The sequence below is a fragment of the Amborella trichopoda genome, chromosome 13, assembly GCF_054954075.1.
Source record: "Amborella trichopoda isolate Santa Cruz 75 chromosome 13, AtrichopodaSantaCruz75HAP2 v2.0, whole genome shotgun sequence".
Taxonomy (NCBI): domain Eukaryota; kingdom Viridiplantae; phylum Streptophyta; class Magnoliopsida; order Amborellales; family Amborellaceae; genus Amborella; species Amborella trichopoda.
In genome coordinates this window covers 30,103,169-30,122,551 of record NC_142348.1, presented here as the reverse complement: position 1 = coordinate 30,122,551, position 19,383 = coordinate 30,103,169, and the positions used below count along the sequence as shown (strand labels likewise).

The window sequence follows — 19,383 nt, the reverse complement described above, 5'->3', positions numbered from 1 at the left end:
AGGTCACCCCCCCCCCCCCCCCCCCCCCCCGACCACACACACAAACTTCCAGGTCATGAGGAAATGCTACCAAAATTTACACCATCAGCAATACCCCCGTCCCTCCAAACTCGCCTGACCCACGAGGTCTACTAGGCATGGGTAGGAGAGAGTCTAGCCCAACCAGGTCAAGGTCCTTCAACGACCCATTCTAAGGGCTCTAAGAGTCAGAACCCAAGACATCATAGCTCATCCAATGGGGGTATGCACCCCGAGTTCCCTAGAGTGGGTTGACTGAGAACCTCAAGAACTTGCCTTCGATCAAGGCCTTCATAAGGCATGATGGCCTCGTTGAGCCACACGACCCACCTAGGATTTAATGTCGTCGCTTAGGTCAGAGTCAAGGAGCCTTTTCTACCCCAGACCAAGAGAATCATGCCAGTTCAACCACATTGATGAGTTAGCACCACCAAATCTCTCGTCCTGAACCTCCCATAGAACCAACTTGGCCACGAGAAAATCTGTCTCATAACTAGTCTAGACCTAACCCTCCTTAGATCACGTACAACTAACCCACGGTGCAGTTTCTTCAGGCCGACCCGATCCAATTCTATCACTTGCAAGTAAGATATTAATCCCTACACCAACCTAGTATCCTCTTAGTCAATCATATCAGTCGACTCCATATCCTCCAGCCGTACCACCAGCCTCTAATAACCCTTATCCAGCATATCTTGTACACCAAGCCTTTATAATCGATTTCCAGTTGTCGGCCCCAGCTTATCAACCCCCGGATCCACCATTTTAGGTTGCTTCTCTGACCTATCACTACTACCCACTGCCTCAGGAACCTTTAGTTGTGCCAACTCCGTATCAGTATCCAGCCGTCCCAACTTAGGCCTCCTCGCCTATGTCGCCTCCTAACCCAGCTCTAACCACTTCGCAGTCTTAGCCTGCTTCAAGTACGGTGCAGCCCATATCAGTTTCGTCTCATGTACCCCAAACTTTACCATCAGTTCAGGGCAACCAGCAGACCCTTGAGGTTAAGACCTTGAGTCAATTGAGCTCGCCCAACTGAAAGGTAAATTATCAACATTCAAAGAAACCTTAGCTAAGATCGGAGTTTCCAAACAGACTCCCTCCAAGATCTTATGTTAAAGATGTTCTAAGGGATATCTAACACGTTCCTTTGGGTTTCATATTCTCAAAATTCAAGAAACAAGTTCAATGGAGGTGACCCTGAAAATCATCACCGCTTACCTGTTGATTGTTCTAGCTCTTGAAGAGAAACCACATTGTCCCAAGGCCACATTTCAATAAACTCTCATCGATCAATCTTTCACGTGGTTCAAAGAAGTAGTATCAAAATATCCTAATTAGACTACTAACTAATTGTTTTGATTCTTTGTCAAACAATAACGTGAGACCAAACAACAACCAATGACCCTCGAGGAGTTAGTTGTAATGAAGCAAAATGTAGGTGAGTCGTTCCCCAACTTCGCCAATTGATTCAGGGTAGCCACATCAAAGGTCATTGATTGTGGGCTTCCTGAAACTTCACAAATGAGCATGTGCCTGGAGAATTCTTTATCAGAGTACATGAACTTCTTCTGACACGGGCAATGACCTTTCTCATTTCAACAAATGATTAACCAAGTCGTTCTATATGAAAAGTCAAAGATCATTGTCGTCAATGTGAAACCAAAAAATCCAACAGTGGCTGCACCATCCCAAGCAAAATCAAAGGATAATAACAACAACAAGAAAAATAATACTACTGCCTAGGTATGCCAAATTTTCATAGCGTCAGCTCTGTACCAAGCAGAAAAGAATACTAATCAGCCTAGGGGCACCTATAGAACCAATAATTTCAATAAAGAAAGAGATAGAAAGAGAGAGAAAGAGAGAGAAAGAAGAGAGAAAGAGAGAGAAAGAGGGAAAAAGAGAGAGAAAGAGAGAGACAGAGGGAAGAAGAGAGAGAAACGGCTATGCTTGGTCTTGGTGCTCCTTGAGAGGTCCTTGTGGAGGAGAAGGGTCAAGGTAGGTTGGGGGATATGGGTTCAAAGGGGTGCAGTTTATGGAAGGGCTACGCTAGTGTATATGGTTAATGTGGGTTGGGTAAACTAAGGTGTATAGTTGGTTTGGGTTGGATGGGCTAAGGTAATCCAAGGGTTATGGTTTAAGATGGACTATGATTAGGAGATAATAAGTAATAGGGAGTATGGTTTGGAGTGTATGAGTCGTACGGATTATGGTTGGTGTGGTCTAAGGTCTAGAGTTAGTGTGGTATGGGTATTCTCTCTCTAGTAAAATATTTCTCTCCTCTCTCTTGAAGTGAAGAATGAAAGCACCACACAAGAAACCTCAAACTATTGCACCTTGCTTTCAAATTATCTTCAACTTTGGGTTACCTTCTTCAACTTGGGGTTACAAATGGTGAAAAGAATTTATATAGGATCTCCATAAAACAAGGGTGGATGATCAAAAGACAAAAAATTTGCTTAAAAATGACATTTAATAGAATAAAATTGTGCATACTGACCATTTTGCCTTAGGAAAGAATCTTGAAAATGACAAAACCTTCCCTCTTGGAGGGGCCTCTTGCCATAGCCATGCCTCGGGGCTTTTTACAATGACATTTCGAGTAATCTAACACCGTAGAAACAAAGGTTTTGTCGAGACGATCAATTTGATAAAACTTGAATCAAACTTTGGAGGTTGTTTCCAAAATCCGGCCAAACCCATATTCTTGAGATTTTGATTCTTCGATCTTGCTCATTTTGTCTCTTTTTTTGTCACTTTCTTTATACAAATCAAAGGAGAGGTCATTGTGATTGCTTTGCAACGAAAACCCCTTGATATGAATGCCGATTGATTACTTCTCTAATTTTGATGGTCACCAGAAAATGGGATTTCGGCAACCAAAAAACATTCCTTCTTGCAAACTCAAATCAGATGCCTTCCTAACCTTAATCTCATGCAAATAATACTTTAAATCGAAGCCCTCCGAGCCACAATCATAATGGACCCACTCATGAGGCCATCCGATGTCTGGGTTTCAAGAAATGGCTATAGGAGTGAATGGATGTCTCTCTTTAAAAACTCTGCATTTTCATGTTTTTTAAGCAACTTCTCTCTAATATTTCTCCCCATACAGGAGCCCTTACCGTGCTTGGCATATGTCGAAAGATGCGTGTTGATGAGACGCACGACATACATAAATTTGGGCTTAATCGAGTTCAAGATGAATAAGTTATGACCTCCCAAAGTATTTCCATGTTTAAAAATCGTACTTTTCGTAAATAGAAATTGGTTCACAGATGCTACACAAGAATAGTGTAAAACTTACTCGTTTTGGGTAATTTGAACCTAGAATGGTCTAGAAGTGTCCAAATGAATTGAAAATTGATACTTAGCGATTTTTGGACCTTCTGAATCTAATGGTAGTGGTCTGGTACTCATTTGAGACTTTGGACATATAGCTATAATCATGAGGTAATTTTCAACATGCTAAAGAGTAGTACTACGAAATGTAATTTTCGTCCTGATCTGCTTTATCTTTGTCAGATCGAGACACCCTTTGGGCATAAAATGCTACTCTCTCATGCTTTTTGAGGTCAATATGGAAGCTTTTCGTGCTCTTCCAAAATTAAGCTTATTTAGTCAGGGCTTCTATAGTCTTTGGGCATTTTTGGTACATATGGGTCTAGGTTGCTACTGGCTTCTCCATTAATCATACCGACGATACAAGTATGTCAAAAATACCCTACAAATCATTGGCATCGACACGAATTTTGATAGGAAATCATGCCATGCTTCTTCCTTGAGGGATGACTGAGGTTGATTTTGGTTCTAACGACTGAGGGCCTTGTTTAAGGCCTTGAGAACCAGCCCTGCTAGAACTTTTGAGGGAGATTGGTAGCTAGGGGCCTTGCTCAAGGGCTTTCTTCCCAACTCATCAATGCCCTAATTTATCTATTGGTGAGGACCGTACTTGGGCTTCCTTCCCACTTCAGTAGGTATTTTTTGTTCCAAAAACCGGAGGCCTTATTTAAGGGCTTGTGATCCAGTCTTGTCAGAATCAGGTTTTGTCTTGCAATCGAGTGTCTTGCTTAAGAGCTTCCTTCCCAGTTTGTCAGAATTTCTATGCTTCACTGGTGGGGGCCTTGCTTAAGGGCTTCCTTCCCACTTCAGTAAATGTTGCCATGTCAGGTACATGAGCTGTTACACAAGGATTTGAACTAGTTGACATGAGGGTGCCTCTTTGGGGCTTTCACCCCCAATCTTATTGTATTTAGTCAGGGGATTTTTAGTGGCCATCCTGAAAATCTAAACAGTTGGCAATTGGGAACCTTAATAAGACAGCCTATTTGGAGCTTGCACCCCAATCTATTGGACTTAGTCAAGGGCGTTTTAGTGGCCATCCCAAACCTCTAAACCTTCAGCAATTGGGAACCTTAATAAGACAATTACCCTTTGTGTAGGGGGTACTGATTTGGCTTGGCAGTCAATGGCCCAAATTGTCTTCATGACTTTGCTATGATTGACTTTTTGATGAGGAAATCATTTAAGCATAAAGCTGATCTGATTTGCCATCTTTGTGATTTTTCTGACATTCAGGAGCCCCTTAGAGTCTGGGCCGAGTTGTTGAAGCTTTTTCTTAGGATATTTTGGTTTCGATAATAGGGCACCCTTTTGCTGGTATTAACTCCCAATCTACTGAACTTTTTCAAGTTTTCACCTGAACTAGGTGGAAGTGGTGGCGCATAACGGTTTTCACCAACTTCCTTTTTATTAGGCTTTTACCCGTGACTTTAGAGTCACGTCTACCTTTATTTTCATTTTTACTCATGGCACCCTTTCGGGTTTTCACCATGCCAATTTTTTCTATTTTTTTTGCATTTTTACCCATGGCTTCATGGCCATATCTGCTTTTATTTTGTTTCCCACTTTCCTGATAACATGCTAGCAGATAGTATGGTGCAGAATGGGAATGTCCCCTTATTGGTGATGGGGATGGAGAGATGGGTTTAATGGTGCGTGTTAGACTCACTTGGGGGAACAAAGGTTGTGAGTGAGACTCCAATGGGGATGAAGTGGTTGGTATGAGCGCTCATTTGTGAATTCAAATGATACTAGGTGGTGGGTGAGGATGTTGAATCGTCTTAGGGGTATGAAGGGGTTGGACATGGAAGTGGCCACTTAGGAGGTTGATGACTCAATTAGGGAGTGATGTGGTTGAATGAGGAAACCACTCACGGGTCTAAATGGTGTACGTGATGGAGACGGGAGTGTCGAGTCTATATGCGATGAAGTACGCGAACTGGGTGACCATCCAAGGATTTGAACGGTCCATGGATGGAATCAGTTCAAATGGGAACGCTCATTCATAGTCTTGAATAATTCTCAATAAGTGTTAAAATGTGTCAAGTCAAATTAGGTGAAATGGTCAAACGGAAGCTACCATTCAAGGTTTGAATGGTGTCTGAGGTGAGGGGGAAATGTGACTCGATTGAAGGGAGATGGTCCACGGTGTCTGCACCTTTGCATGTGGCCATGGGCGAAATGTGGGCGATGAGTGGTGAGTGTTAGAGATGTGATGTGAAGGGTTGAGGCCCGAGAGCCAAAAGGGGTGAATGACATGGATGTAAGGGAATGAGAGGTGGGATGGTAAGAAATGAGAAGGGTGGACAAGGATTGGGAGTGAGAATGAGAGGGAAGAAAATGGGTTGAGCCCACGGCTTCATTTGTGAGAGATACGAGAGATGAGAGAAAAAAAGATATTGGGCCCATAGCTAGGTCGTGAGCTCGGGTAAGGGAGAGAGGAAGACAAAAGGGGAGAAAGAGAGTATGGGCTCAGGCTAAGCCACGGGTCTGAATTTGGGAGAGAGAGACAAGAACGATTGGGGGAGAGAGACGAAAGAGAGGGAGAGAGAGTTTGGACCCATAGCTAAGCTGCGGGCTCGAGTTCGAGAGAGAGACTTGAATGAGAGGGAGAGAGAGACGAAAGAAATGGAGAGAAGGGGGAGACTGTTGGGGCCGCAGCTAGACCACATGCCCGACGGCGAGAGAGAAACACGAGCGAATGGAAAGAGAGAAAAAGGGGGTCTTTCCCCCCTTGTTTTAGAGTGGCGGCCCATTCTCGTGGCGCCCTTTTCGCCCAGGCCGGGCGATTTTTTACTAAGCCAGACCCGACCTTCACAATAGGCTCGGTTTCGCCCCATCCCAACGCCATTTGGGCTTTTTGGATGCTTATGCCCCTAGGGGATTTTTAGCCTGCAGGCTTATGCAAGGGGCAACGATCATATTTTGGCTCCTTCCCTTTTGCTTCATTGCCCTCCATCTTACTTTTGATAGAGTGGACCATCTTGGAATTGAAGACTTGTGGGGTGTTACAGGAGAAATGTCCCTTTTTCCACTTTCTACTCAAGTATAAAAGCGGGTAAATGTTTCATTTTACCGCTTCTCCTCATTTTCTTACTTTTTAGATAGAGAAAGTGGAGAGCACCTTAGAGAGAGAACGGGGATAGCCTTTTGAGAGGCTTAGGGGGTTGTTGGAGCATCCAGGTCCCATGGCACGCATTTCTCGAGCATCCGGAAGAGGTAGGCCATCTCGATCCCTTTTCTTTGTCTTTTTGTAGGATTTTGCATGTTTTTCTATGCTTTTACATAGTTTTCATGCCTATCCATATCTTTTCATGTTTTTTTTTTATCGAAAAGTGGGCTCTTCTACGGCGCATCTTGATTGGGCTTGAACCTGCAGTATAGCCCTCTCTGAATCTTCCAAGTTGACTTGGGCTAGCCAAGCACCTTTTATCATCGTATCTCCATTTTTAAGGGAGATGCTATCGAATTTTCGCCAGTTTTAGTCATCTTCACTTCTTTTATGAAGTTCATAGTATGATGAACTTTCTTTTGTGTTCTTGCAGGTGATGTCCCTGACGTTGGAAATCTTGCAAAGCCTGGGAGAGTGGGGACCAATACTTATACTGGAGTTGTTCTTGCGAGAGGCCAATTTTTTAAGCTCACTACCCTTGCTTGTGAGCTAAAGTGGCCTTTAAGCATAACTTTTGTGGGTGAAAGTGCCCGCTTCCACCTTCGTGAGATTGAGGATGGAGGGTCCGTGGAGGAGGGTGATGATGTGCCGTGTTCCATTTCCTTCACCGCGTCTATGGTTCTCATTTGGACCTCCCCACTCTTGGGAAGAGGATGATGAAGATTAAAGGCTTGGTGTGGTCTTCTCTTGGCCTTCGGTTTGAAGGTGAGCACCAGTATCTTAGGGGATATAGTTCTTGAACCCTTAAATTGTGCTCTTTTCGCTCAGCATGTCAGTGCTTGCTAGGTTATTATGACTATTGCTCAAATATTATGAGGGACTTATTAGAGATATAGAATTATGTGAGCAACTCCTGGCTCTTTGGTCATGGGGAGTTAGGGTTCTCCCTTCTCGATCTCTATTTTGTGAGTGGTTTGCCCATGTTAGGAGATATTTATGATGAGTTTTTACCGAGCAATAGGGTGATTTTTTATGACCATCTGGTGAATGGAAAAGCACCACCTCCTGGGTTTCGTGAATTGTTTGACATCTATCAAATTTTGAGATCAGAGGAAGATGACGACCATGTGAGCTTCATAAAGTGGCAATCTTTCTTTCATAGGACCTGTAAGGATGAGGGGGAGCTTGACTATAGTGTCATTGGTGGCAAGGCTTCTTCCAATGAGGCCATTGAGGAGAAGGGGAAGGAGTAGGTACAGTCTAGGGTTCCACCACAGAAACCTGAGAAGGACCAGGTATATCTACGGCTTATCTAACCTTACTCTTATTCAAATTTGCTCTCCCTAGATTGAAAAGCGGCCACATTCGGGCCGGGTGCTTGTTAGATGGCTAGTCAGTTTTATGCATTATTTACCACAGCTTGGGAGCGATGGCTCGAGGGAACCAATGAAGCTTGTGAATGGGTGTGAATCACCTGAGGGAGAGGCTCTTCCTGGTCAATTCAGGACCGCATTCCCAGTGCACTACATCTCCGGGTGGCTTTCAGTCTATTTTCTCGGGACATATGAGATAAATCAGCTATTATCACAGTTTTCATGTCCCTAGCTCATGAGGGTCGTAGGGAAGAAGGCCTTCTTTCACACCCCCAATAGCGCGCGGAGTCTCTTTGGTGAAGACTCTTTCTTCCCACATGAAGTACCTTTCCCCATTAGTGGTCCTACTGGCTGGGCTTTCTCGGATGCACTTGGTGAGATACTCGACGGAGCCACCACATAGACTCATGAGTTAATGTACGTTTTAAGTGTGACGAGGTGTAGTGACAGGAAACTTGAAGCTTATTACCCTCATTGGCTCACTCTCCAACGTGGGCTCGACTAAGGATGTTCATATCTCGTGCTCATTGAAAAATGATAAAGGAAGGTGGGGGCTTTGAAGGGTAGAGATACTCTTGGTGTGAGGTGCGAATCATGGACAGATAGTCACATGAGGACGACTTGGGCCACGTGCCTCGACCTTACCAGGGTAAACAAGTTTGTTGTCCCAAGATACGGTTGTATTGGTCGCGCTACCGAGGCATATTGGAGGTGGTGGAATCTCACTAATCGTTCTTACTGGCGAGTAGAGCACCCTTGGAAAGGTGACATCCCTATAAAGTGGGAGACGAAGCATGGGAAGAACTTTGCCCCGCCCACTTTTTCAAAGATCTTCGAGCTTAAGTACCCCAAATAGTGGAGGACGATTGGGGTCCCCAAAGTGATGGTTGCTTATGAGTCATCATGCCAACTTCTTTCTCTTGAGGGTAAGATCATGTCTTTATTTGATGGTCTTCTCTCTATCTTTTAGTGGAAGGAAGGACGTGTCATTCGTGGGACCGAGGGACAGCTCACACAAGACTTAAATGCCCTAATTGGTAGGGTCCTCATTCTGCTTCTGCCTGCCGTTATACATCCTTATGATTGTATAAAGGGGCTATAGTGAAGAAAGGGAAGAAGAAGAAGAGGGGAGTTTCAGAAGACCTCAGTTCTGAAGTTGTCCCGGAGCCTTTGGTGCCTCAGAAGAGTGCTCGATTGAAGAAGCAAATTCTCCTAGTTCATCTTACTCCTAGTGTTGTTCACTCACCCCATCCTACCTTGAGTAGATCCCATGCTTTGCCATCAAATCCTTCAAAGCTCGCAAAGAGCGTGAAGTGCGCAGCTTCTCCCAATCCTTCCACATCATCAGAGGTAACTCTCGTTGTTGAGCCGGTTATAGCTTCAACGACTCCTTCTCGACATGTTACTTTTGATTTGAGTTGTCACCCAAGAGAGAGCAGCCCTGCTCCCATGGTGGAAGCCAATCATGTGGTTGAGATGACAATTTATGATATCACCTCTGATGCCTCGACTAAGGACATGATTCTTTGCTCTGAGACTGATGACATGCTGATACCATCTCCAGGGTGCTTGTCACCTAAGTTGATGAACTTAGAGTTCCCAAGCATTGGGGAAGCAGGCTGCTTGGACCAAACCATCGAGCAAGTTGATGTGCTTGTTCGGAAGATATTGGTGCTGCTGAGGTTCTAGCCTCTTTGGCTTGATACATCGAGTCACAACCTGAGCCGGATATACTCATGGATGCAGATCTCACCCTTGTTCTTCCTGAGGTAGTGGCTACCACAATGGTCTCCTTTGGTCGAGATTACTTCTGCCCCAGGTCCTTTGATGACAAATCCCTTATCAGATGCAAAATCTGCCATGGTGGCTGGCTTGCTGTAGGGCATCCTTTAGCAATTGAGAGGGTGCTCTCTTTATGATCTTGAGCTTGGGATTGTTGATCTCCGACGGTGCGCGGCTGCTCTGACCAACTATAATCCTGATGAGGAGGTATTTGCACACTTCCAAGGTCTTTCAAATGACTTAGAGCAGCTGAGGGTGGAGGCATTGAGGAGTGAGTCTGATGCGCGCGAGCTGCGTGGTGTTCAACTGAACTTTGTGGAAGACTTCCTTGCTCAACATCAGGGACTGATAACCGACTATACTCGCAAGCAAGTCGCCCTTCTTGTTCATCAAACTGATCTCAAGGATCATGGCATGATTCACATAACCGAGCTGGGAAAAGATAGAGAAGATGAATGGTCGATATCATGAGCTGAAGGGGGAACAAGAGGGGTGGTGAAAGGAGAGCCAGGCTAATTTTAAGGATTTGAAGAATCTAGGTGCTAGCATGAAGGTGGCAAGCACGTCAGTGAGACGGCTCACAACAGTAGTTAATGACCTTTAGGAGCACATGAAGGTTGTCTCAAAGCATTCTAAGGTAGCGATGGCAAAGATCCATGAAGCCCTCAACAACTTTTAGGGGGCTTTTATCTTTCTCATTTTTCTTTGCTTCTCCTCTTTTCTTTTGTGGTTTTAGGCCACCGTTCATGACTTGTAATTCCTTAGCACATGGAATGAATGCTTTGTTTTTCCTTTTCTTTGTTCATCTCTTTTGTTAATCTCTTTTGTTAATCTCCTTTGCTTTCATGGTTTGAACATCTACTTTTATCATGAATCATTAGTCAAAATCAACATACTTGACCAATGTCAGACCTGAAAGTATGTTGTACCACATCAAATTCCTTGAATATATTGAGAAAAGGCATATAAGAGCCTTAGGATTATATGTATTCTAGAATTTGTCTGACAGTAAGATGGTTTAACACTTCCTGTTATCATGGGCCATAAGTCAGGACATATACGAATTGATAGACGAACCAAGATTCTAAAGGCATATTGGGGCATTCATATGATAAGTTTTGACATTCTTTTTATCACATTAGGAGTATATCTTTGCAAATATCTTCAAGAATCAGGTTCATTGAGCTTGTATATCTTATCCATTGTATGTTGAGACATTTATTTGTCGTTGGTTAAACACTTCTCATAATTACGCCTTCAATTTATTAAGCATCTGTCAAATATAGTAAGTGAAAATACACCCAACAGCTATCCCAACCCACACGAACCTAGCCTACCCCAAGTTAGCTCATCTAATCTAGCCCAACCCATACGAACCTGTAGACATCCCCTCGAAATTCTGGCTATGAGAACTCCTAAAAACTTCGATTCTGGTCCTAAAGGACAACACAAACACTAGTAGATCATAGGCAACTTAAACACAATTTAACTAACCCAAAACTACCTAACTCCTATCCCAACTTGAAGTAGAGTTCAAGATCTTTCCAACGATCCAAGAATCGCCTGAATCAGACCTACGGATAAAAGATATAACAAATGATAATTTGGTCCATGTGGGCTGATGATGCAGTCAATGCATTTGATGATGTAGTAAACACGTTTTCTTTAATTAGATAAGGCTAAAACTTCAAGATAAATCCAAAAATATCCGAAAAAACTCCAAAAAAATTACCAATGGAGTTTTATAAATACCCTCTTCATAACTTAAAAGAAAAAGAGGAAACCAAAAACCACAAAGAATCCTTTAGAAATTCTCGAAATTAGAAAACTAACCCAAAAATATCAAAACTAAGAAAAACCCTTAAAAAATTCCTAATAATTTAAGAAAAATTTCCAAAAATCCTAAAAAATTAGAGAAAGTCTCAGAAGCCTTATTGGACCTCTGGAGATCCCAAAACTTTTAGAAAACTAAGGAAATTATCCTCAAATCCCAAAAAAAATCTAGGTAGACCCTACCTAAAATTCTCAGCTTTTACCCCTGCCTTAGGAACCTTAGATTTAGGTCAAAAGAACCTTAGATCTACCAATTCCAGCTAGCAAAGGCATCTAAAAAAGGAGATGGTGGCATAAAACAGAAGAGCGGCCTGATCGAAGCCCGAACCTCTAGGTTTCGTGTCCCTAGAGGTAAGTATATCTTTCTTTTCTTAATTTAGTTTGTTTTTCTTCATTTAATTATCTATTTTTTTTATTTTTATTTGGAAATTAATTCATCATTAGATTTAATTAAATTTAGAAGCGTTTTTTAGTAAAAATACGGATTTGGAGCTGGCGCTGCCAGTGGACTCAGAAAAAGACTAGATCTATATAGATTTGAGATTTTTCTGAGCCCATAATTCAAGCGACCCTACATTCTCTACTTTTAAAAAATAATACAATTTTTCTTAAGATTTGAACAGATCTAATTACAGAGATCGGTGCAGATCGGAGTGTAAACAGTTTCGTGTCCACCGTGAGGTATCTTGAGCTTCAGATCCATAATTTAGAGTTAAAAAGCTTATTATTTTTCTCATATTTATTTTTCCAGAAAATATAGAAATAAAAAGTATAAGAAAAGAAGAAGAAAAAAAAACAAGGTACATTTGAAAAGATTTCTTTTTTATTAAATTAGATCTTTTCTTTCTAGATCTTATTTTTTCTCTCTCTATAAAAAATTTAGAATTTTTTTTCTCTTAATCTTTATGATATTTTGGATCTTTTAGATCATATATTCTTTTATATTCATCTGTTATATCAATTATTGTTCTTATTATTATTATTATTATTATTATTATTATTATTATTATTATTATTATTATTATTATTATTATTATTATTATTATTATTATGATTATTATTATTATTATTATTATGATTATTATTATTATTATTATTATTATGATTATTAATATTATTATTATGATTATGATTATTAATATTAATAATAATAATAATAATAATAATAATAATAATAATAATAATAATAATATTATTATTATTATTATTATTATTATTATTATTATTATGATTATTATTATTATTCTTTAGATATTCTTTTATATCCATCTTGATCATCTTTAGCATAAGATCATCTTTATATGTAGATCATCTTTTAGGTCAATCTTTTAGATCATCTTTAGATTTATCTTTTAGATCATCTTTAAATCAATCTTTAGATCATCTTTATTTTTTTTAGATAATCTTCTTTTAGATCTCATCTTTATCTTTAGATCATCTTTTTAGATAATCTTTGGATAAAGTAATTTTTTTAAAGAAATTAAAAAAGATAGAAGAAAAAAGATAGATCTAGGCCTTCTTTGCTTTATCTCTTAGATTAGAAATAGATCTCATTTTTTTTATTTTATATTTTGTTGTTAAACCTTATCTGTATAGCTTATAATTTTCTTGACATTATCCTCTCTTTTTTTTAAAAAAAAAATTCTTTTTCTTTTAGACGCATCTTTATCTTCTTTTTTTTTTTTTAGAAAGCTAATTAAAAAAAGATAAAGAAAAAAGAAAAAAAAGAAGAGAAGATTTTTTGTTGTATAATTTTCTAGTCATTTCTGTAGTTCACTATGACTCAGATACTGAATCTACCGCCCATACTAGACCCAAAGAGCTAAGCAACATGATCAATCTTTTAACAGCACCGACCCCCTTACATTTACTGATGATGATATACCTCTGAGGTTTGATCTTTTTCACGCTCATCCACTTTACATCACTGTTTTCATGAGCGGTTATGAAATCAGGAAAGTGATGGTTGACAATGGGGCATCTCTGAACATCTGTCCCTTGAAAACTATTCCAAGAAACTATTCTAAGAGTAGAGTTATCACAAACAAACCTTGAGGGCTCAAACATCTCAATTGCAACCTATGATGGGGCTCAAAGAGAAACTTTAGGGATCATCCCTCTCACTCTTAAGATTGGATCAGTGGTCCATATAGAGAGGTTTTATGTCCTTGACAATGAACCTTCTTTCAATCTACTCATTGGCAAGCCATGGCTACATGAAAATCTTGTTGTGGCCTCCACTTTATACCAATGCCTGAAGTTTCCAATTGTTGGAAGAGTGGCTTGCGTACATTCAGATACAGTCAAAGCAGTAAAAGTGAAACTCTCTAAAAAATTGAAAATCCAAGAGATCCCACTTCTAACATACAAGGAAAATTGTGCTATGATCCTTGAAACGCATGAAGTGTTTGAGAAATTGAAAATTTGTTATGGTCATTATGATTTCGATTCGTGCACATCATGGAATATGTTATTGGCTCAAGGGTACTACCCCGGCTTTGGCCTTGGAAAACATGGGCAAGGTGTTGCTGAGGCAATTACTCATTCCCCTCATGCTAAAGTAGACACTGACGATCGAAGAGGGTTGGGTTGCACACTTTCTAAACTTCAATGTAAACTCAAATCTTCTCGGCATCCAAGTTTTATTCTTGGAGGAATTCAAAGTCTTGACCACCAAAAGACCTAATTTCTTCTAAAACCGAAGATCATAATTGAAATTCCTCTAAAAGAAGAACTGTTAAAATGACAATTTTCCCTGTCTACACTTGGAGCCCATATTGTGGCTACCACCTCCTCGGCTCCCAAGCAAACTAGGGCAATTACTGAAAGTTTGAGCATTACTCCCTTATCTATTGAATCCATCAAGGGGATACAATGACATTTTCAAGTCCATGTGCCAAGAAAAGGGGTTGGCGCAGGATGCCTAAACAGGTATCCTGCGCATGCCTAAACAGGTATCCTGCGCGAAGCCTCTCTCACACCATTACCTTTCAGATTGTAGAAAATGCAGTCAAGACCTTTGACAATCCAGTGACAACTTAAACGAAGTCAAGGAAGAAAATGAAAATGAAACAAATGAAGACACACTTGCTGATGAAAATTTCGAGTCAGATGAAGAACCTCCCACTGAGGAACTCATGTTCCAAGCTGAGCAGTTTAAGACAAGATTCGACGGTAGTTCTACTGCTATTGTCGAGGAGACCTTAGACATTAATCTAGGAATTGAGAAAGGTCCGAAGATCATAAGAATTGGAAGCTTTTTGTCATCAGAAAAACAAGACAAGATGATCTCCCTCTTAAAAGAATACATTGACATATTTGTCTGGTCCTATAAAGATATGCCTGACTTAATTCCCGTATTGGTACAACACCATCTTGTACTCCATGAAGGGGCAACAACCATCAAACAGAAACTACGTCGACAAAAGCCTCACTTGGAGTTGAAGATAAAAGAAGAGATTGACAAACTTTTAAAGGCAAAGTTCATCTTACCTGTGGATTATCCAGATTGGTTAGCCAATATCTTAGTAGTACCTAAAAAAGATGAGAGAATCAGAGTTTGTATCAACTGTAGGGACCTGAACAAAGCATGTCCTAAGGATGACTTTCCTGTTCCAAATATAGATGCTCTAGTTGACAACACTGTTGGACACCAGATGTTGTCCTTCATGGACGGCTTCTCTAGCTACAATCAGATCCTCATGACGAAAGAAGACCCAAAAAAGACTTCCTTCATCACGTAATGGGGGACATACTGCTATAGAGTCATGCCTTTCAATCTTAAAAATGTTGGGACAACCTACCAGAGGGTCATGACTGCTATATTTCATGACTTGATGCATGACATTATGGAAGATTATGTGGATGACACCCTCGTCAAATCCAAAACTCGGGAAGCCCACCTTCCCAATTTGAAAAGAGTATTTGGCCAACTTCGAGAGCACCAATTAAAGCTGAATCCTTAGAAATGTGGTCCATTCAATCATCTGTTAAAGAAGGACACCCCGTTTATCTGGGATGAGACATGTCCAAAAGCCTTTAATTGTATAAGGGAGTACCTTTCTAACCCACCGATCTTGAGTCCACCTGATCCCAACAAACCTATGTTCCTTTACCTTGCTATGACAAATAAGACAATGGGGGTGATGTTAGGGCAATATAATGACCAAGGAAAAGAGAAGACCATCTATTGCATCAGTAAGACATTGGTTGACTATGAAATACGATACTTGGATGTGGAAAAACATTGTCTAACCTTAGTGTGGGCAACTCAAAAGTTGAGGCTTTATGTGCTTTCTCATACCATCAAGCTGATATCCAAGATGGATCCACTCAAGTACCTGCTAGAAAGACATGTTCTAAATAAACAATTAGCCAAATGGAGAATGCTCCTAAGAGAATTTGATATTGAATATGTTACTCATAAATCAGTCAAGGGGCAAGCAATTGCCGATCACTTAGCTAAGCATGCCTTACCTGACTGCGTCCCCATCAAAAAGGATTTCCTTGATGAGGACCTCTTTGTCACTAAGGATCTCACTTGGGAGTTATACTTTGACGGGGCTAGGAATGAATTCGGCAATTGTTTCACAGTCATCCTATGCTCTCCAGAGAAAATAATGTTTCCAACTGCTATAAGGCTCAATTTTCCTTGTACAAGCAACATTGCAGAATATGAATCCTCAATAGCTGGTCTCGAGAATGCCCGTGAACTCCAAAGTGAACAATTACGGGTCGTGGGTAACTCTTTTCTTATAATAAATCAAATCAACAGAGAATGGAAGGTTAGAGACAAAAAGCTCCAGCTCTACCAGGACTTAGTTGCAAAGTCGTCAAAATGCTTCAAAAGAGTAACCTTTCAATATGTGACTCGAGAAAACAACTGGTTCGCCGATACCTTGGCTACTCTCGCACCAATGGTAAACATTCCTCCCCAAATGAGTGTTCAACCATTCTACATTAGACACAAGAGTAATCTTTCTCCTCCCAAGATGGATTCAGAAAAAGAAGATCAAGAATCAGAGAGGGAAGAAGAAATGTTCACCCTCGGGGCCAACCAGATAGTCAAAACTAAGCCCTGGAATCATGATGTATCAGTCTTACTCAAAGATAGAACGTATCCAGAAGGAGCCTCAAAGAGAGACAGGGATACCTTAAGAAGATTCTCAATCAACTGTTTGATCGAAGACGACATCATTTACAAGAAGTCCTTTGAAGGAATCCTCCTAAGGTGTATTGACCAACCAGAAGTCAACATGGTACTTAACGAACTACACAACGAAAGAGGACACGTAGAGGCAACACTCTTAGCTCATAAAGTCAGAAGACAAGGATCCTATTGGACTACTATAGCGGAAGACTGTTGGAAATATGTAAATAGATGTCCTAAATGTCAAGTTTATGGGGATCTCATACATGCCCCTTCCATGCCACTCAATTCAACATCTCTACAAGAGCTAAAAGAAATCAAACCCCTAAATATTCTAAGGGGACCACCTTGGCCACTTTCACTGGATTTTCTGAATAACCAGCCTATATGGGATGAAGAACTAAACATTAAAGATAAAATCATATTATTCCCTAAAGAGAAAAGATCCAAAGAAAATGATAGGGGCAGAGGCATGATTCCACTACGTGGAGCACCCACATTCAAAGAAAAGAAGAAGATCCAACAGTAGCAGACCTATCCACCAGTTTGATAGGGACCGCCCCATCTGATGAAAATACTGTAGAGGCGGTCTCATCCAAGAAACTGATTGTCTCATAAAATGGAGAAGACCCTACAGGAGCAGCCATGCCAAACCACTTGATAAGACTACCCTCACTTGGTGATGAAAATAAAGCAGGGGCAATTGGTGAGGCCCACCCTTATCTGACGACTCCCAAAATGCCTTGAAGCAATATACACCTCAAGAGCAACATGAAGTTGCAACTAAAAAAGATTATCGAAAAGACGTGGGGTGATCACTTACGCCTCTCTTTCAAAGAAGCCAAGGGGGGGATCCATGCTCTGCTTAGTCATTCTACTCCATGGTATTGACAACCTAAGGAGTTGAAAAATAAAAATATAAAAGAAAAGAAAAAAAAAGGAAATAAAAAATGAGCTTAGCCAACTTAACAAGAGATTGAAGGATTAGGAAGCTCAGAGTGACTTCGAGTCTAAAAATCAAAGCTCGAGTAAAGCAGTTCAACGATGAAATATTCTATAAAGATTCGACAACTTTTGTCAAGGAAGTATCAGATATCAACTAAGGGCAAGGAAAATCGAAGGATAACCTAGACTAGGGCCCCCCTGCCATTTGGAAGAAGGAAGGATGATCGATTCTTATCTGTTCTTTTTAGGACGAAGGTCCAAAAGAAGGAAAAGAACGCCACAAACTCTTCTCCTCCCCTGTTTCTTCTTCCTCAAAAGAAAAAAAAATCCACCGAGATGAAAATTGAAAAGAATCTCGAGTGATGGAAAAAAGGCCACTGGGCTGAACACCCGAAAGGGACGATAGTGGAAGAGAAAACAAAAATAAAAAATAAAAATAAAAAGAAAAAGAAATTCGCCGAGCTGAAAATCCGAAAAGAACCCCGAGCGTTGGAAAAAAGGCTACCGGGCTGAACATCCGAAAGGGACCCCAAAGCAATAAAAAATTATAACTTCTCTATCTTTTCGTCTCTTATCCAAATCTCCATAAACTCTTCTCTTCTCAAGTTAGAATGGCGTCAGAAAGCAAAGGAAGGCATCAGTCCAAGTAAAAATTGAAAAGGCTCGACTATCTGAACTTCAAAAGAATGCTAGTGAAGGAACAAAATTGGAAGTCCAAGGATATTTTAAGCATTATGAGGCACATCTCATATTATCAAAGACACCGGTTTGCTCGGAAAAACAAGAAAAAGTCTTCCTTGAATTGTGACATAAGAGCCAAGATTGGAAGATGAGGAAGTACTTAGTGATTCCTCGTCTTGAAAGTCCCAAGTAGAGGCTCGACAAGCTCTTGAAAAAAAACAAAAAAGAGAGAGAAGAAGAAGAAGAAGGGAGAGCTCCATGGTAGCATGAGCCTAAATTGCTTACCAAAAACTTGCTTTTCAAAATTTCTCATCCATCTTTAAAATTTCTCCTATATGTTTCGTGAGTTTTCAAAAACCTTAATTTCTTTGGTTAAAACGTAGCTCGAAACTCTGTTTTTGTTTCAAACTTCAATCTATCTTCAAAACCTTCTAAAATATTTTTAAAACACAAAGGAGTTTCATGGAGGCTTGGATATGATGCGTCTGCTGCCACCAAATCCTGGATTGTCATGCTTGCAAACCCTTAGGAAAATAGTGACCAACTCATAGGTTCCCATACCAAAAAGCTTGAACTTGTCAACCCCAATAATCTTTAAAGACGAACAAGAAGTTCAATTTGTTAAAAATTCATCATCCTATCATTTCTTCTAAATCAAAATCTTATTCGATTGGAGAATCAGACCCTGAAAAAAAGGTCTAAAATCGAAGATGACTACACTAGCAGCTTCCTAGGTAGCTTGGAGTGACGAGTGTCATCGGCTCAAAGGTAGTACAGTTCCTGTTGACTGTCACTTCGGATCCCGATTGTCGGAGACCTCTCAACCGCATTAACTCAAATATAGTAGTGTCAGTTCAATGTCTTACGGATCAAAAGCATCCATCACCGTACCACCTACCCAAAGGGTACTGATCATTCAAAAGAATGATCTCTCGAAAAATATTTTCCTTCCCACCGTGTCTCAAGTGTCTATTTCTTGGCCATTCACCTGGTGCCCCAGATGAATGCCAAAGATGGGCACCTGTAGACACCCCCTTGAAATTTTGGCTAAGGGAACTCCTAAAAACCTCAATTCTAGTCCTAAAGAACCACACAAACCTTAGTAGACCATAGGCAAGACCCAATTTAATTAACCCAAAGCTACC

The 19,383-nt window shown here is 40.6% G+C and overlaps 1 protein-coding gene and 1 long non-coding RNA gene across 2 annotated transcripts; both read left to right on the top strand.

The window, feature by feature from the left end:
* Positions 1–6,359: 6,359 nt before the first annotated feature.
* On the top strand, positions 6,360–10,422 carry LOC148779155 (uncharacterized). Its single transcript, XR_016047101.1, has 2 exons — positions 6,360–6,582; positions 6,909–10,422. It is a non-coding gene; the product is annotated as an uncharacterized LOC148779155 (long non-coding RNA).
* Positions 10,423–15,599: 5,177 nt separating this feature from the next.
* Positions 15,600–17,141, top strand: LOC105421506 (uncharacterized). The gene has a single exon (XM_011629032.1). It carries the CDS (start codon positions 15,600–15,602, stop codon positions 17,139–17,141), a length of 1,542 nt encoding a protein of 513 aa, XP_011627334.1.
* The last annotated feature ends 2,242 nt before the right edge of the window (positions 17,142–19,383 follow it).

Coding starts and splice junctions, on each gene's coding strand:
- LOC105421506 (XM_011629032.1), top strand. CDS start 15,600: ATGGGGGTGATGTTAGGGCAATATAATGACCAAGGAAAAGAGAAGACC.